The 20,482-nt window shown below is 36.1% G+C and overlaps 1 protein-coding gene across 1 annotated transcript in view; it reads left to right on the forward strand.

The window, feature by feature from the left end:
* LRP1B (LDL receptor related protein 1B) overlaps positions 1 to 20,482 on the forward strand; it is a 1,762,610-nt gene that overhangs the window by 820,686 nt on the left and 921,442 nt on the right. Inside the window, exon 4 of the mRNA XM_053655128.1 lies at positions 13,765 to 13,884. Coding sequence (XP_053511103.1) covers positions 13,765 to 13,884 — 120 coding nt within the window. The remainder of the gene's footprint in view (positions 1 to 13,764; positions 13,885 to 20,482) is intronic.

Here is a 20,482-nt window from a genome sequence, read left to right on the forward strand (position 1 = left end):
GAAATGTAAGGCTCAGAAAACTTAATAAACTAGTCCACAATTAAATGTCTGTAGAGATATCACACGTAGATCTATGTCTTCTATCTTAAGAACTAGAGCACATTTCAAGAATGCAAGTGTGCCTGGACTATAATTTCATGTAAACAAAAGATGGAAGAAAAAAAAATTCTGGATTCCTTTGGTGGATATATTGTTGATGATTGCAATTATACTAATATAACTACCAACCTATAATGGGTGTTTAAAAATGTTCAGACTGCCCTGGCTGGCATAGCTCAGTAGACTAAGTGTGGGCTGTGAACCAAAGGGTCACCAGTTCATTTCTCAGTCAAGGCACATGCCTGGGTTGAGGCCAGGTCCCCAGTGGGGGCCATGTGAGAGGCAACCACACACTGTTTCTGTCTCTTTCTCCCTTCCTTCCCCGTCTCTAAAAATAAATAAATAAAATCTTTTAAAATATGTTCAGACTTTAGGCTAAATGTTTCTTTTGTTTTTTCCTTATTTTTATTTAAAAAATACTATTCTAATTTTCCCCCATTGCTCTCTCCACCCCGACAACCTCCTGCTCCTACACTGTTGTCAATCCCCAAACTGTTGTCCATGTCTACGGGTCATTCATACATGTTCTTGGACCTGTTCTAGTCCCTTCCCCTTCTTTCTAGCACTATCCCTCTCCCCCTCCTCTATGATCACTGTCAGTCTGTTCCATGTTTCTATGCCTCTGGTTCTGTTTTGCTTTTTAGTTTATTTTGTTCATTAGATTCTCTCATAGATCATATAGTATGTGTCTTTCACCTCCTGGCTTATTTCACTTAGCATAATACTCTCCAGTTCCATCCATGCTGTTGTGAAGGGTAGGAATTCTTTCCTTCTGCTGCATAGTTGTGCAAATGCACCACAGTCTTTTGATCTACTCATTTACTGATGGGCACTTAGGCTGTTTCCAGCAGTTGGCTATTGTAAATTGTGCTGCTATGAACATTAGGGTACACAGGTCCTTTTGAATTGATGTTTCAGGATTCTTAGAGTATAATCCCAGCAGTAAAATCTCCAGGTCAAAAGACAGCTTCAAATACTAAACCATTCTTATATTACATGATAAACTTCATATAGTCATGATACATTATTTTTTATATATTGTTAGATTTGAGTTGTTAGAAGTTTTGCATCTATGTTCACAGGGAGTATTGTTTTAATAAGGTTTTCTTTGAAATGTATTTGTGTCATTTAGGTATTAGGGTAATTCTGGCCTCCCAAAATGAGTTAGAAGATGTTTCCTTTTCATCTGTTTTCCAGTCATGTTTGCATAGATTGGTACTATTTCTTCTCCAAATGTTTGGTAGAATCTCCAGTGAAGTCATCTGGATCTAGTGTTTACTTTGTGGGAAGGTTTTGAATTAAAATTCAATTTCTTTAGTAAATTTGCAAATATTCAGATTATCTATTTCTTCTTGAGTGATCTTTGGCAGTTTATGTCTTTCAAGGATCTTGTCTATTTTATCTATGTTGTCAAATTTAAGGACAAAGCATTGTTTATGGGTTTTTCTTATTATCTTTTTAAAACTCTAGAGTCTGTAATGATAGCCTCTTTCCTTGATGCTGCTTGCAATTTGTGTTTTTGTGAGCTTAGCAAGGTCATGTGATACAAGGTTAATATGTAAAATTTAATTGTATTTCTAAATGATAGTTATGTACAATTAGAAATTAAAATAAAGAATACCACCTATAGTATCACAAAACCATGAAATACTTAGGTATAAATTGAGCATACTTGTGTACTCTATACTGGAAACTTATGGGGAAAATTTTCAAAAGCTCAAAATAAATGAATATGTACACCATATTAGTAGATTAGGAGAAACTGACTTTACCTAAGTTAAGGATTTTTTTCCTTGAAATTCTGCAATTTGAAAAACACTAGTAAGAGAATTGAAAGAAAAGTTTCAGACTGGGAGAACATATTTATATGTCAAATATCTCATTATGGCCCTGGCTGGCATTGCTCAATTGGTTGGAGCATCATCTTATAAACCAAAAGGTTGCAGGTTTGGCTCCTAGTCAGGTCACATGTCAAAGGCAATCGATTGATGTTTTTCTCTCACATCAATGTTTCTTTCCCTCTGTCTTCTTTCCTTCTCTAAAATCAATTGGACTTTCTTCAAAAAAGATAAACAAATCTCATGATAGACTTGTATCTAGAAATAAATATATATGTATATATTTCTGAATATATATATGTAACCTTCTATCAAAATTCAGCAATAAAAAAGCAAACAACACAATAAAAAGGGGGGCAAAAGATTGCAGTTCTTTACCACATACAATTGGCAAATGAGCACATGAAAAGATTTTTAATATTAATTAAAACTACAATGATAAGGTATCATTATATACTGAATAAAATGTCTAAAATAAAATAATAGATGCTGGGTAAAATGCAAGTAGTAGAATATTTCATGTATTGACCATGGGAATACCAGGTGGTACAGCCACTTCGGAAAACAGTTTGATAGTTTCTTATCAACTGAGGCACCATTTTACCATATATGCAAGCATTCCCATATTCACCCAAATAACAGATAACCTGTATTTATACAAAATTTATATGTAAATGCATATAGCAACTTTATCCACAATACACCCAAACCATAAATAACTAAAAAATCCATCACTTGTGAAGTGGATAAACAAACTGAGGTACATTCACACTGTGGAATGCGGTTCAGCAATACTACTGATAACTCGGATGGATATCAAAAATATTATACTAAGTAAAGGTGCCACAGGCTGGATGATTGTATTTCTGTAATTTGCTGGGGGAAAAAAAAACGTAACTATCGAGACGTAAAACTGATCGGTGGTTACCAAAATCTGGCAGTGGGGAAAGGAAATGACTATAGAAGGGCCTGGGGAATTATTTTGGGATAATGGTCCTGTTCTGTATCTTGATGATGGCATTGGTTATACATCTATATTAATTTGCCCAAACTCACAGAACTGTACACTAAAAAGATAAATGGTACTCTATGTAAGTTATTGCAAAACAAAAATGGAACAAAATATTTAAAAGAATTTCCTTAATGTTGTATATTTTTATGAGACTACAGTGAAAATTTGAGGCCAGAACTGTATTTTATCGATGAGCAAATAATTCTGAGGAAATCCACATTAGCAGTCATAGACAGGCACCTCTGTTCCAATCTCCCACCGCACTCTTTTAGGCTGAGGAAATGAAGTGAGAGAATGGATGAATGGGGACACAAGTGATCATCATTTTAAATATGGCAGGCATACATCCTGCTTACAAGAAGGACTGTCTGGCATAATAAGTGGCTGTATCAACTTTTCAATTTCCAACTACAGAATTAATGGGATACTCATTTTTTCAAAGTGCTACATAGGTGAGAATAAAGTTTTCCTCATTACTCAGATTATAGTTGTTGATTAAGAAGGCATTTTTGTGTAAGACAAATTCAAGGAGTAATTTGATTACTAAACTTGAGGATCAAACATTATTCCATTTTATAAGATAATGACTCAAATAATATGTATTTGGAAATATTTTTGTATTTCCAAAGAGTTTATAATAGTTCTAATTGTCTCTCAGGGAGAAACATGTAACCTAGAAGCGTGAGAATAAAATAACACAGCTGTGTTCTCACTAGCCCACTGACTCTAACACATGATCAATATAACTTGTTCGATTATAGGTCATAAAGTCACCAGTATATGCTATTGACTATACCTTGGATGGACTAATAGCTACACATACCAGATTGCAAATGGTGGTTCTCTGGCTCAGATATATTTATATAAACAAAACTCATATGAACACAAACACCCTAACAGTAATAATTTGTAATTACTGAAATTGTTTGAATCATATAATTTTATAATCAAATTATTAATTTCTAATCATCATTCTCTACTGTCCTGTTTTTACTCTGAGGCAGGTTAACAAGTTATTTGTATGTGTTTGATAAATCATAAACCTATTGCATATATTTGTGGAAATGTGTCCTAAAACCCAATGCTATTACACACACACATACACACACAACAATCCTTAAAGACTGTTCAAACTACCAAAACTATATTGGTAAAAATTGCTTACCTGAATTACTAATTCTGTCTATGCTTATATAGCAAATTAAAGGTGGATGTACATTGATTTGCTTCAGATAATAATATTTTATGGAAATAAATTAGCCACTATAGAAAATGTCTCCTTCTTTATTTATTTTTTTAATTTTTGCCCTGGCTGGTTTGGCTCACTGGATTGAGTGCTGGCCTGCAAACCAAAGGGTCACTGGTTCGATTCCCAGTCAGGGCACATGCCTGGATTGTGGGCCAGGTCCCCAGTAGGAAGGTGAGAGGCAACTGCACATGGAGGTTTCTCTCCCTCTCTCTCTATAAATAAACAAACAAACAAACAAACAAACAAATAAAATATTTAAAAAGAAGAACATCTTTTTTTGCTGTGGTTAATGTTTTCATATCTGTTGGAGACTTTGCAATCAGATAAAAATTTCCAAAGAATTTACATACATAGTATCTTCTCTGGAAGACATCAAAAAATGCTCAAGTGATTTGAGGTCAAAACTAGAAAGCCCTTCTGCTGTGAAAAGAAGCAGCTGCAAATTGCCTGAAGAGTATGTAAATTACAAGAATATTGACCATAGATATTCTGTTGTACTGAATGAATGATTAATTTCAAATGCTATAATTATTATAAAAATAATGATAATGAAATGTTTTACTGGATGGCAAGCAATATTTTAAGAACTTGGCATGACTTCCCACGTTTAAACCTCATGACAACCTTATGAGGCAATTTTTATTATTATACCCATTTTAGAAATAAGTAAAACATGTATAAAGAACTTAAGGCATTTACCCATCACCATGGTATTAGGTACCCAACAACCCTAGTATCTGGGGTTTTAATGCAACAAATATCCAAATTTTCACCCCTATCAAAGTACAGTGAGGTTCAGTGGATACTTCCCGTATTCTGTTTCAGGTACCCTCACTTGGGGGTCTCTAACATCCTAAGGTTTTATGAGGCTTTTATTGTTAGAGATCCTGCCTTCAGAGGGCTGACAAGTGACGGGGAGACAGTGTAAGATTGTCTGAGCTCTTCTGGGAACAGTTCAGGAGCTGGCACACACTAGTTGTTTATATAACTTTGTCTAGAATCCAGATACACAATATCAACCTAATGGCAAGACAACTGGGAAATGTCATTGTTTTATTTGCCCAAAAAGAGGAAACCATATTGGTGAACATTAGCGACTCTTTGCCCTACTCACATAGCTTAGAATTAGTAAATTTAGGGTTAGAGTTTAGATAGTCTGGTTCCACAATCCTACCATAATACTCCATTAGGTGGTGAAACAGATATGAGATTTAGTATGAATTAATTTTCTATCCTTCTAGAATCCTTACTAATAAAATTTAGAAACCTACTTCTTGAATTTATTTCTAAGTTAAAGAATAGCTTAGAAACTTGATACCTCAAAGATACACACTACTTGTAAACTGTTAACTTGCATTTGATAGAAAAGACATATTTTTTATAATATTCTTCTATACAACTTTGAAAAAGATGTAAAAATATTCCTTAAAAATAACAGAATGTTGTGGGTCCATGTTGGGTGAATATTTATTAATTGAAATATATTTAATCTCTGAAATAACAGCTATTCTCCTTTAATTAAAAGGGACACTTTCCTTTAATAATAATGCTAAGGAAAATACCAATTAGATATCATGTTTGCACATCTGTTTTCTGACTTGCATGTTTTATCATCTTGATACTAGTGGTCTTCCCACTTTAGTCTAAGATCCAAACCAATGATCGTGTTGCATGAACCAATGATGTACTCCATAAAAGTGCTCTATGAAGACTGACTCAAGTATAGAATCTCTGCTCTACTCAAATAATCATTCTAGCAAAATCATTCCGATGCATTTTTATTACATAGTCATTATAGTGTTGTACATAATTAAGCATAAACAATAAGCAGTTTAAATAGATAACATTATAATAATTAGTATTGCTTTGAGAGAGTCAAGCCAACTTTTAAATTTTAGTTTTTCATGTTATTCTTTGTAGATCTCCATGACATGTTGGAAGAATGAATATTTATCATTTTACCTGGTATATGATACCTGGTATCATATACTATTTAGTCATCTCGCTATACTTCTCTGCACTTACACAAATTCTCAAAGAAGATAAATCCAGTAAGCCAAAAGTGAAGTTTCCTGTCATCTCTTTGCTGTTTTCAACACCAGACCCCTTATACTCAAAACTATTTGTGAGGTCTGGACTTTCATAGTCATTTTCCCTTATTTCTCCTCAGTTCTCATCACTACCCTCATGTTGTTCACTTTTATCAGTGTGTGTTGGATTGGATTAGAAAGAGCAGAAAGATGGAATCAATAGTATGGGTTTTTCATGTCAGATTGAGAGAGAGGAATAAGACAGGAATTAACTGAAAATACACTCTATTTAAAGCACTGAATTGGTATACTTCCTGAAGGTACAGACTAAATAAATTCAAGTACATCTCTACCTTTCCTCTCTTTATCCTATAACATATTTAAGCCTTTTCTATGAGAAATTTTTCTCATTTCCTCTTTCTCTCCTAGTCCCTTAATACATTTATATTAGTCCTCTCTGCTCCACTGAAATCCTTTTCTAAAAATTTTAATTCATCCTTGGCCATCATGGTTTATTAGGTTGGGCATCATCCCACAAAACAACAAGGTTGCCAGTTCAATTTCCAGTCAGGGCACATGCCTGGGTTGCAGGCCTGGTTCCCAGTTGAGGTGTGTAAGAGGCAACCCGTTGATGTTTCTCTCCTTCTCTCTCTCCCTCCCTTTATCTCTCTCTAAAAAAATAAAATGAAATCTTTTAAAAAATCTTTATTTTGCTTGATGTTGTTAGAAAATCCAGAGCATTTTTAAGGATTTACCCAAGTCCGGTTTTCTAAGGTTTTAACATTGACGTCTTTGACAAGCATCCCCATTGGCAAGGGCGGAGCATTGATGGCTCTGCTTACCTTGATGAACTCTTCTTCCTCCTTAGGTTTCCCGAGGCTCTCTAGGTTCTTTATGTGTTTGAGTATTCATCAGTTTCACTAGTTAACACCTCCTCCTCCCCTTGCCTTTTTTTTAAATTTATTTTTTTATTTAATCATTTTTCAACTACAGTATTCTGTCTTTTACTCCCATCCCAGCCCACCCCTGCACTCCCCACCTCCCTCCCATTTCCACCCCCCTCAGTTATTGTCTATGTGTCCTTTATACTTGTTCCTGTAAATCCTTCCCGTTTTTCCCCTGAAATTCTCTCCCCTCTCCCCTCTGGTCACTGTCCCCCTTGCCTTTTACATATAAAATTTCTATGGATTTTAGTTGTATCATAAATATTCTTTGTAAGAGATTATTTTTTCCTCTTTGGCCTTCGATTATCAACTTTACAATTGTGACTTCCAGATTTACATCTCCACTGCAGACTTCTTTTCTTTTTTTATAGAGTCTATCATATTTTTTAATATTGATGGTTTTTATTTTTTTTTTTTGCTTTCCAGATGTAAGGAAACCTTTTTCTTTGTTGTAATTTTTATTTTAATTGTTGTTCAAGTACAGTTTTCTGCTTTTTACCCCATCCCAGCCCACCCCCCAGCCCTCCCCACCTCCCTCCCATTTCCACCTCTCTCATTATTGTCCATGTATCCTTTTTACTTGTTCCTGTAAACCTTTTCCCTTTTCCACTGAAATTCCCTTCCCTCACCCCTCTGGTCCTTGTCCCCCTGTTCTCAATTTCAGTGTCTTTGGTTATATTTTGCTTGTTTGTTTATTTTGTTGATTATATTCCTGTTAAAGGTGAGATCATATAGTATTTGTCTTTCTTAAATAGATTCAAATTCTCAATTTTCCTCTGGCCATTATTTCATCAACATTTTAAACTGAATAGTCAAAGGCAAATTTATGACTTTACCCAAACCTCCAGTTCTCCTATTATTCTTAATTCATTTTATTGGTACTATTAACTTCATGTAATTTGCATTCACTAAGTTTTTGGCCATCCATTCACCTCAATATTCAAAGTCCCAATTATGCCTTTTAGATGCCTTCTTCACTCTTCTTTCACTCATCTCTTTCCCTGCTCTTAAGTACTTTAAAATAATACAAGTTAGAATATATCACTTCTATCCTCAATAACTAGCAATGATTCACATTATCAGGACACAATATTCTACTTAATCTGATTCTTAATCACTTTGCCTGGTCCCAAACAATTTCAACCCTATTTCCTACAACATCCACCACTAGGGTTAAGCTATACAGAGTTATTTATCTCTGTACTTCTTGTATGCTTCCACATATTTTTATTTTTTCTTATTTTTTTTAACATTTTTTATTGTTGTTCAAGTACAGTTTTCTGCCTTTCCCCACCACCCCAGCCCTCCCCTGTTGTTATTGTCCATGTGTATTTTATAGTTGTTCCTGCAAACCCTTGACTCTTTCCCCCTATAATCCCCTCCTTTCTCCCCTCTGGTCACTGTCAGCTTCGTCTCAATTTTAATGTCTTTGGTTATATCTTGCTTGCTTGTTCATTTTTTTTTGATTAGGTTTCTATTAAAGGTGAGATCATATGGCATTTGTCTTTCACTACCTGGCTTATTTCACTTAGCGTAATGCTCTCAAGTTCCATCCGTGTTGTTCCAAAGGGTAGGAGCTCCTTCTTTCTTTCTGCTGCATAGAATTCCATTGTGTAAATGTATCATAGTTTTTTTATCCATTAATTTACTGCTGGGCACTTAGGTTGCTTCTAGCACTTAGCTGTAAATTGTGCTGCTATGAACACTGGGGTGCATAGGTTCTTTTGGATTGGTGTTTCAGGGTTCTTAAGGTATATTACCTGCTTTATCTTGGATGTAGTTTCATAAGTTTTGTCTAGATTAACTCTTCTAATCTTTTAAATTTTAGTTTAAATTCAATTTATTTCATTTAAATTATCAATTAATTTATTTCAATTAAATTATCTACCCTCATTTTCAGTCTCTGGGTAAAGCCTTCTTTATTTCAGCTCATGCATTTATAGTTTTATTTGACCAATATGTTTTTTAAAGAATTTATTTATTTATCTTCAGAGGGGAAGGAAAGGAGAGAGGGAGAGAAACATCAATGTATGGTTGCCTCTCATGCATCCCCTGCTGGGAACTGACCTGAAACCCAGGCATGTGCCCTGACTGGGAATCGAACCATGATACTCTGGTTTGCAGGCCCGCGCTCAATCCACTGAGCTACACCAGCCAGGGCATTGACCAATATGCTTTTTATGCTATGATTATAGCTGTTTAATATTGTTTTTTCCACATAACCCCACCCACTTCCACACTCATGGTATAATCACTTAATTGTGTAAAGCACTTTTGTACTGGTGGAACCCAGCACAGAACATTGCTTAGGTGCTCAATAACTGTTGGATTAAAGTAGCACATAAATGCACAGCAATTTTAGGTTGAGTCTGCCATAATCAAAAAATATTTGACAATTCCATTTCCTAACTTGAAGTTGTAAATGACCTATATTTAGAAACCTGTTTAACACCTGAGAATGTTAATTTTTATTCTTGTTATTAAGCTATTTTAGTTTTATTAATTCATTTATCCTATGAAAATGATAAAACACTTCCTATTATCTAGCACATTACTAATGACAAACAAACAAACAAAAACTATACACCATGGTTCCAACCACTACCAGGCAGTGTAGTGGGAATTAGAAGTGTTATTACATAGGTACCAGAACACAGAGGTATCGTGACATAGGTCTTGTATTTAGAATAACCTTGTTTTGAGTGCTAGTGCTATTATACATTTGCTATATAACCTTCTGTAAAATGTAAATTACAATAACTACATATTTGATTGTTATAGGGTTTCAAAAACATTGCATATTTAAAGAATTTGACATAGATGTATAATTTGTAGCTATAGCTACTGATAGAAAAAACCCAAAATGTAAATGACTACCATAATGCCAAGCAAAAATGCCACAATTTTTGAAGAACCATTTATGCCATATATTTTATCAATAAATAATTTTTATAAACCAAATTACTATTCTTTGTATATTATATAAGTATTAATATTTCTATTAGCATAAAATTATTATTGATCCCAAATCCAAACCTATAAATCAGATAGATTTGATTCGTATATTGGAAAATTTATACCCAGGAAACAAAACTTGTTCCAAGTTTTCAAGGAGAAAGAACTTTAATATAAAGTATTGACTACAATTAGAGGAGTAGAAATTAGAAGTTGAAGAGGAAGCACCTAGTTTTCTCATTATACAGCAGTTAGGTCTCAGTCATAGGAGAAGCAAATGATACTTGTTAAATTCACCTGAAGCATTTCGATAGACAAAAGAAAAAGATCACAACTTTTGGCCCAGTGAACTTTAAGGGGTTTACAAGGAAAGGAGGCATACTGCAATGGAGGCTGTGTAATAGGAGGGAGGCCAAGGATATAGAGCCCTGGGGAGGGTCATAAATCTGTATCAGGAAACACTAGTTAACTGTGTCTAATTCAGCTGATAGGTCAAGTAAGATGACTGAGAAAAGACCATTGTACTTACCAGCATCAAGGTCATTACGCAAGCATTTCTGTGGAGGAATGGATGTAAAAGCTTGATGGATTCTGCTTAAAATAGAAACAAAAGGGTAGAGAGAGAGAGTGGGTATGGAAAATTTGTTTTGTTACAAAAAAGAATTGGACAATGGTGACTAGTAGGGGAAGTGAGGTCCAGGTTCTTTGTTTTTAAGTTGGGGAAAAATAAGAGCATGTTTGATGCTGAGAATGTATTAGTACAGGGGTCATAAAACTTTATGTAAAGGACTGTCATAAATATTTTAGGCTTTGTGGGCCATAGGTCTTTGAAGCAATATCAACTATGCCTTTACAAAGTAAAAGCAGCCATAGACAATATTTAAATAAAGGGGTATGACTGCATCCCAGTGTTACCGAACAAGAGGTCCGAGGGGGGGCAATATTTGGCCCACCTAGAGATGACAAAAACTGCTACAGAACAGGGGTCCCTCCTAAGGATAGAATAGAGCCTCTAAAGAGCTCTTCTGTCCGCCGCCAATTGGAAAGACATCTCTCAATGCTAGAGATTTTTGAAAAAGAAACAAAATGTTTATTTAATGCTATTCAGGCCTAACGCCTCCACTAAAATATCAAAGTCCTTTAGGGTATACACCTACACCCGCACAGCACTCCCTTCTCCCACTGTCCCAACTCTGGGTACCGTAAATCAGGAAAAGAGCACACGTCTGTGTTGCAGGACGCTGGCACCGTCAGCGGTGTCACTGTGCAGGCAGGATCTCTAGTTAATCCAATCAAGTGGCACCCTCTCATGGTCCATTGGCAAGAGTTCTTTGTACCAAGTTCCAGGCAGTCTCTCCTATTTTCCAGGCCACATGGCCAAAGAGGGCACCCCAAAGCCACGTGGGCCTCTTCTACCAAAGCTGCAGGGGTCAGCACTCTGACCAAAAGCGTGTACCTTTCTTCTTCACCTGGCTGCAGGGATCTCCATTTTGGCAAAGCTGAGTGTAGTCTTTTACTCTGCTGAAACCGTGTAGCTCTCCCTTTCACCTAGCTGCAGGGGTCTGCACTCTGGCCAAAGCTGCATGGTTCCCCCACTCTTCACATTGGCAAGAGGGGGTCCTCACTCTGCTGAAACCAAGTGGCTCTCCCCTACATGACTGCAGGGGTCCTCACTCTGCCCCAAACTGTGTGGCTCTCCCTTCAGTGGCTGCCACATCCCGGTTACTTCCGTCTCCCTGGCTCAGAACTTGGCCACCGCTATTTAACACATCTATGAAACCAGTTAAAGGTTATAGATATGTTAAATAATCATTCCAGAGGTTAGCTGCAAAACTGTTGCTATGCAAAACAGCTCTCAATGGCCCTGCTCTATTGGTCCCTTCCCCCTGGCGGGGGCGGGGGTGGGGTGAGGACATCTTAATATTTTCTGGACACCCTGAACTCTGGACCCCATCCCCAATCTGTTTTTGGGGGGTGGCCCCTTGGCTGCACCCTATATCACCAGTAAAAGTTAACTGATGAGTATTTAAGGCTCTCATTTGTTCTAATATAAAATTGAAAGTCTTTAGGGAAGAAGTAGAGAATGGATGAAATTGTGTTACTTGACTAGGTAAGAGGGCATGGAACTTGTCAGAAGTTGGGATTGGGGCTTTGATTATGAGTTCAAACAAGTTTGAAAAACAGAAAAGAGAAAAATAAGCCAGGCAGTGAAAGACACATACTATATGATCTCATCTTAAATAGGAACCTAATCAACAAAACAAACAAGCAAAATATAACCAAAGACACTGAAACAGAGTGGGATGATGGTGACCAAAGGGGAGAGGGGAGGGAATTTTATGGGAAAAGGCTGAAGGGTTTGCAGGAGCAATTATAAAGGACACATGGCCAATAATAGGAAGGGGTGGAGGCAGGAGGGAGGTGGGGAGGGGTGGGGGGTTGGGTGGGGGTGGGGGAAAGGCATAAAACTGTACTTGAATAATTACAATAATGTGATAAATAAATAAATATATATATTTTAAAAAAGAATATGCAGAGATGGGTAAATATAAAGGACAAACCAGTGAAAAACCTCTTTTGATTGCTTCAGTTTTATCAAATAAATAGGAAGCAAGATTATCATATGCGAGTTACCCTTAGGAAGCAGATTTGGAGTTTTAAGGAAAGAAGATGCATGAAAAAGTTATACAAAAAAAATTAAAAAGTAATTGGAGTAAGAAAATACTATAGAAAGTTAAATTTCTAGTAAAATACCAAATTTTCAGCTTAAAATATTCTTGTTCTTTCTTATATTAAGCTTTTCATATGTTTTACTATAATTTATACATTTTCTGAAGCAGCAACTAAACTTGTGGCAAATATCATCATATTTTAAACTATTTAAGTTTTATCTTCAAAACTTATTTTTATTCCTTGGTGGGGCGGAAAGTTGTTACAATTCATTAATACCTCTATTTTCAAATAGAGAAATCAGTTACACAGTCTATCACTATATTTTTCTGGTTCAGCAAATTTTATTCCTGTTAAACATTATTTGTGCAGTGAATGTATTCATCACTTTATCTGTTTTCAGGCATGTATCATATTGAATCTTAATTTGTTCTGAGGGCTTGCTAAACTCTTTCTTCAGTGATACACTTGCTCTGAAAAAATTTAGAAATAATAAAATATATTATGTCCAGTATTTTTCTAATATTTTGCCACTAAAGAAAGATAAATTATTGAAATTGAATATGTTCACATTGATGCTATTGGAGGTTACACATGAATCGGCTAACAAAACAAGCCCTCCAAAGATAGAAAAGCAATGTGTCAGAAAGGTATGTCATAAATGGTGAAATCAACCAGCAAGTTGACATTTTTTCTCTTAAAATAATTTACTGGAATTTGAAAGGATTTTGTTGATTCGAATGTACATAATAAGCTAAAAAGTGAGAGATCAAACAAGTAGACATGAAATTTCATTAACAATTTAAACAAATGCAAGCCAACATATTTCAGAGGGAATAGATATTGTTTGTTTTATTGACCAATCACAGAAACTTTGAAGGATGTACTGAGTAAATATTAACACTATTTAAATTTAAAGCCTGTACTTATGTGCCCATCATATAGAAGTTTTTTTTTTCCTCTACAGAACTGTTACCCAAGTGCCAGCAGTTGAACTGTCAGTATAAATGTGCAGTGGACAGAAATAGTACGAGGTGTTTCTGTGAGGATGGATTTGAAGTAAAAGAAGATGGAAGAAGCTGTAAAGGTAGGTATGACAGATGACTATTCTTTTTACTTTTATTTACAGAGGATTAGTGGACAGAAGTTTAATGAAGTGTCTCTGCATACCTACTATGTGTTCCATACAGTGTTTATATTGTTTTCCCTAAAGTCGATACACCCCTGAAACCACAAACATAAATATTACAGATATGCATTTACAACAATTATTTTTCAATTCATGTTGCAATAATTTCAAATATGGAAAAATATCAACAATGGGAAGTACTTTGGTTAATGATTAAAACATTGGATTTAATTATTTTAAATTTCTAAATGTAGTGTACCTGTTATATAGCTGCAGGGCGATATACACTTGTTATTACAAAGTTAGGTTAATACTAGTCATAATATTCTTTATAATTTTTGCAGTGGTAATTCTGACAATTGACATTTTACTACTATCAATAATGATGAATATAGATATACTTATATTTAAAGTCTCAATTCTTGTTTTTCTGAATACTCCAGAACAAATGTTTACTCTCTGAAATGATACCACTTTGCCATACTGAACAATTCAAGGTTACTTCTCTCTCTCTCTCTCTCTCTCTCTCTCTCTATATATATATATATATATATATATACATATATATATATATGTATTACATTATTATTTTATATTTTATTTAGAATTTGTATATAGAAAACATAAAATATAAAATTAAGGAATATCTGCATTGCCAGAGATACTAATAAGTGGAATATTTTCCAAAGAAATTGGTGCTTTAAAGATTACTTTAAACCTTTGCTTTAATGTCATAACTTTTACCTTACAACAGATTTTTTTCTTTTTTAAAAATATTTTATTTATTTATTTTTAGAGAGAGGGGAAGGGAAGAATAAAGAGAGGGAGAGAAACATCAATGTATGGTTGCCTCTACTGTGTCCCCTGCTGGGGACCTGGCCTGCAACCCAGGCATGTGCCCTGACTGGGGAATTGAGTGACCCTTCGCTTCATGGGCTCCGGCTCAATTCACTGAGCTACACCAGCCAGGGCTTTTCTTCTTTATTGTTGTTCAATTACAGTTGTCCCCATTTCCCCTCCATCACTCTAGATCCCTCAGACAGAATATTGTTCAAAATCCTAATGACAAAATTGAGCAGTTTTACCATGAGAAATTAAGTGACTTGGACTAAAACTCAGATCTTTAGAGCCCATTAATTCTTAATCTGAAGAGGTTCATTGCCCTTTAATGAGCATTTTTGCCTTGAATTTGTAATTTGTTTTTCTTTTCTGCATTATACAAATGTAGTAGAATCATTTATTATTAAGTGTCTATCAGACCCAGAAACTGCATAATCTGACTACATGAAGACCAAACTGATATATTTATTTGACTCACATTATTTTTAAACCAATACTTACATATCAGAAGATTGCACACAAATGGTCAGACTTTGGGGCAAAACTAGACTTAGGTTCCTTATAGCAGGGGTGTCAAACTCATTTTCACTGGGGGTCACACCCACCTTCAAAGGGCTGAATGGAATTTAAGGACTGTATGAATGTAACTACTCTTTATCAGTTAAGTAAGAGCTCATAGCTGCTACGGGGTAGAAACCAGGTGCAGGCCAGATAAAACAAGGTAGAGGGCCTGGTGTAGCCCAAGGGCCTTGTGTTTGCCACCTGTGCCTTAGAGTCACAGAAGTCAGCCAAATGTGAACAGTACCTCTAGACATACATAGAATGTTCAGTTCAAAGCAGCAGCTGTTATTCGCATGTGGTAGGCTAATATAGCTGTAGTACAGCTGTACTGCAACCTTCTTACCTTTTTCATAGTTCTCTTTCTCTTTCATCTCTTAATTAAATCCATAAAGATAGCCACAATCATTTCCTCTGTTGTACATAAATAAGAAATTACACAGCAATAAATATGGAAGGTCATCGGTGGAAAGAAAACTCTTTTCACTGTCTCTGAACTCTTGAATGGCCAGAACTTGACATCATTTACACATTCCAGAAGCCATATTTTCAGAATATTTTCTATTATTTTATTATATTTTATTAATTATGCTATTACAGTTGTCCAGATTTCACCCCCTTTACCTCCCCCCACCCAGCACCCCAACTCCCTCAACCAGTCCCCCACCATTGTTCATATCCTTGGGTCACGCATGTAAGTTCTTTGGCTACTCCATTTCCTGTACTGTACTTTACATTCCCATGACTATTCTGTGACTGGCTATCTGTACTTCTTAACCCCCTCACCTCTTCACCCATTCATCTACTCTACTGTTGTTTTCCTGTAAATTATTCTTTATTTCAATTGGCTTGCCCTTCCTTTCTGACTGGATCTCAATCATAGGCTCTCGAGGTCCTCACTAAGTTCCTTGAGCATCCTTGTAACTAGTGTTTTGGACTCTGCATCTGATAGATTGCTCATTTCCATTTTGTTTAGCTCTTTTTCTGGAGGTTTGATCTTTTCTTTCATTTTGGGTTATGTTTCTTTGACTCCTCATTTTGACTGTCTCCCTGTGTTTGTTTCTATGTATTAGGTAGAGCTGCTTTGACTTTTTGTCTTGGTTGTGTGGCCTAAACTAGTAGGTGTCCTGAAGGGTCCAGTGGCAAAGCCTCCACTATCACCCAAGCTGAGTACTGAAGACACACCCTTTGTGTGGGCTGAGTACACTCTCTTCTTGTAGTTGAGTCTTGATTGCTCTTTGCATATCAATGGGAAGCGTTTTCCCAGGCCAGCCAGCTACAAGTTCAGCCCCCACCTGTGTTTTGCCTGGGGCACCCTGCCTGATATGTAAAGCAATCTGAGCTGGCTGCTGCCTGTGCTAGGCTTGGAGATTCCCAAGCAAAGCCAAGCTGTGCATCTGGGTTAGTTGCTGCTACTTCCAGGTCTGGGACTCACTGAAATCAGCTGTTACTTGCTTGATAGGATTTAGGAAGTTGTGACACATGAGCCAAGATACATGGAAAAGCAGCTTGGTTCGGCCTGTAAATTATGTGGGGCAGAGTCTTTGGGGATCTCCAAGATCAAACAGGGTCAAACAGTGTTAGACAGATTGATGGATTCTCAGATATAGCACCAGCTTGCTAGCTCTGTGGAGGGAGGGTTTAGAGAAGGGACAATGGCCTCTACTTGCCTTGATGCCAGACACTTCAGTTTCTCCCTGTATACACCTGGTGCCTTTCAAGCTGCTACCCTGGTGCTGGAACTCAGAGTGAATGAGTATGATTAGGTTTGTCTGTGTGTTCTTTAAGAGTAACTGGTTGAGGTTCCAGAATTTTCTTCCACTGACTCTATCCCCACTAGTTTTTGCAGCCAGAAGTTTTGCTGACTTAATTTTCCTGGTACTGGAACCCTGGCCTGGGTGTCTGGTGTCGATTTGGAACTACTGGCTCCTGAGATATCCCTCCTGAATTTTTATTCATCACATGTTGATATGGGACCAGTCCATTTCATATCTGTGCCCCTCCTACCACTCTGGATGGATGTGGTTCATTTTATTCCGTGGTTGCCAGACTTCCATTCAACTCAATTTCCAATAGTTCTGAATGATGGTTGTTCTAAATTTTAGTTGTAATTTTGATGTGGTTTTATGAAGAGGTGAGCCACGTCTACCTATCCTGCCATCTTGACCAGAAGTCTCAGACATTTTCTGTTCTGAAAGGGAGAAAGAAAGCAGCATTACAAGTAATGGCATGTTTATTCCTTTGAAGCCAGTTTTGTGGAGCTTTATAATGTCACAGCAGTGCATTCTGGTTAAGGAGAAAGAACAAAAGAAATCATTAATTATATTGCTCTCCTGGACAAATAATGATATCAAAAAAAACTAAAACAAGAACCAATAATATTAAATTTGAAATATGTGAAAATAAATAAGAATCATTTCTGCCACTATGGACTGGACTTTACCAAATATAAATTTGATTGTTTTTCTTTTTAACACTGTAGACTCAGTTTCAAGCACTATTTTTTCTCTCCCCCAAACTACTTACTTAAATAAGCCATACACAAATGCAGGCTAGATGCAAAAGAAATCTGAGAAAAAATGCAAATCAACACCACACAAATGCATAGTTGTCTAATGTGGCCCCTTAGCCTGGCAGTAATCTTTTTGCTTTTCTTTAGTAAAGATCTTTCTTAGTTTTTTTGGGGGGAGTTGGTCAAAAGGTAGGACTGAGAGTTCCCCCCTTTATCATCTATTTGGTTTTTCAGTGACTTGTCCTCGTCCTGACATTATCCAGTAGCTCCACCCTGAGTGACCTCATTAGCAGACTCTCAGTCTATTCCAAAAGGCCTCATTGTCAGCAACAAAGGGCACTTTTATTGCTCAGAAAACCTGCAGGGTTTAAGGAACTGAGGATCAAAACCAAGTACATATTTCCACAGCAGTCTGATCTACTTCACAGAAGCCTCGGCAGCCATCTTGTTAGTGTCTCTCTCTTCTTCCTTTTCCTATCTCTTCTCTTCATCCCCTTCCTCCAAAATTGTTTCCAGGACTCCCAACTTCTCTTTGAATTCAGTATTTCCAAGCTCCAATGAGGAAACTCAATTAAGAGACCGAAGTTTGTATAATCTATGCCATTTAGGGCCTCAATAAAAGAAAAGCACATTCCAGTTCAGTAGCTCTACCTGCCACTTAAAGCCATGTCCTTTTTTACTATGCCAAGGTCACTAAACAGTGTCCTAACTGCCAAAACCTAATGACAAGGTCAATACCTACACTGTAAGGATTTCTTCACTGTATACAACACTACAATATTATTATATTACACTCACCTTTCCTAACTTTGTACATTTCTCATGAAGTCTCTTTCAGAGAAGGCTCTTGGACTTCTCTTTCTTGCCTGCCCATTTAAGGTTGGTATCCTGCAGTATTTTGCTCTAGCCAAGCTTCTCACACTTCCTCCTTCTCTTTCCTTTGAAATCTAACCCTCTACTATGTTTGTTGTTGTTGTTGTTTGTTTGTTTTGCTTTAGCTTTTAATCTGTTACCCATATGTTGTTTACTCCCAAATTCTCTAAGACAGATATCATCTGTCTTGCCAGTCTCATATTTCCAAATTCATTTTAGTCATTTACTCAAGAATTTCCTACAGACTCCTCAAATACACATCCAAATCACACTCTCTTTCCTTCCATGATATCTCTACTGAAATCCATGTTTCATATAGAATTGGACCACCATTCAATTCTGACATATCCAATTAATCTTCACATTATTGATTCTATTTCTTAAACATTGGAGTCCCTTTTTTTTTCATTTCCATTGCCTCTGACTTAGTTCAAAATATGACTTCAAAATATAATTTCTTATGTGAAATTAGCACATTTTCAAGGATCTCTTTTTTACATTCACCAATTCATTTTTTGTGCTTTAGTTTTAAAATACAAAGTTCATCACGTAGCTCATTTAATTAATGCTTCCCAGTGCCTACGTCTAATGTACAATACTTTAGTTTAGCATAGAAATAACTTCATTATCTCACCCGAGAACTACTTTCCTCATGTCATTTCTTACCACTTCATTACACAACCTTACTGTACTTGACTCTTTTACACATTTCTGAAGTCCCCACATTCCAACGCCTTTTGCATGCTATTTTTTAAACTAGAATGCCTCATTTCATTTTGTCCCTTTTTATTCAGTGTGAGGAAACCCAAGTTATTCTTTAAACTCAGCTCAATATGCAGACTTTACTTAATATGCTCCCTCTAATTCCAAGCAGTTTTACTTACTTTTCTATGTCTTTATCATAACAGAGTATACCTGTATTATAAAGAAATTATAGAGTCAAAATCATATATTTAACTAGGCTTGTTTTGATTAAGGGTAGAAACCATGTTGCATCGGTTCTGACTCCTTAGGAATGAGTATAGTGCATGGTACACAGAACAGACTGAATGTACATATTAGTCTAAATTATCAACTGACAGAATGTTTTAACCTGGTTGGTTAAGAATGATTAAATACTTGCTGTTTATAGAGATTTGAACAAGTTGCTACAGGAAGGAAGTATAGGGAAAAGAAGGAGAGAGGGAGTAGAAGGAGGACCATAAATACGAAAACAAAATTTAATTAAGATGTTTTTATTTTAACAAGTTTAATATTTTTATTTTTTATTTTAAAAGCTTAATATTTTTTAATTTAATCTTTATTGTATTTTTTCCTCATTATCACTTAGTCCCCTTATATCCCCCCTCCCCCAGCAATCACCACACCGTTGTCCATGTCCATGAGTCCTTCTTCCTTTTTGCTCAATCGACCACCTCCTCATCTCCCACCCACCCCCAGTACCTCTCATCTTGCTCTGCATCTGAGTTTGCATAGCTTGGTTCAGAACTCTTATTTAATATATTATTGAAAACCATGTTACTAGACTCATTTCTTATTGGAATAGTGAAAAAGTCAGTGTTATAAACACTAAAACTACTAAAAATATTCGCTGTAGTGCATTTGATACCTTTGCAAGATTATCTAAAGACTTCCAGTTTGCCCTTTAAAATGTAAATAAACCCTCTTTTAAAATAAAAGATGATATTTGTGGGGGCAACTTTGCCTGCAAAGTCCTCTGGTCCACCACAGATGAAAGTAGAAACTACCAAGACATGATCTGCTTGGGGAGGA

This window comes from Artibeus jamaicensis, unplaced genomic scaffold (assembly GCF_021234435.1).
Source record: "Artibeus jamaicensis isolate MK-2021 breed Jamaican fruit bat unplaced genomic scaffold, CSHL_Jam_final contig_935, whole genome shotgun sequence".
Classification (NCBI taxonomy): domain Eukaryota; kingdom Metazoa; phylum Chordata; class Mammalia; order Chiroptera; family Phyllostomidae; genus Artibeus; species Artibeus jamaicensis.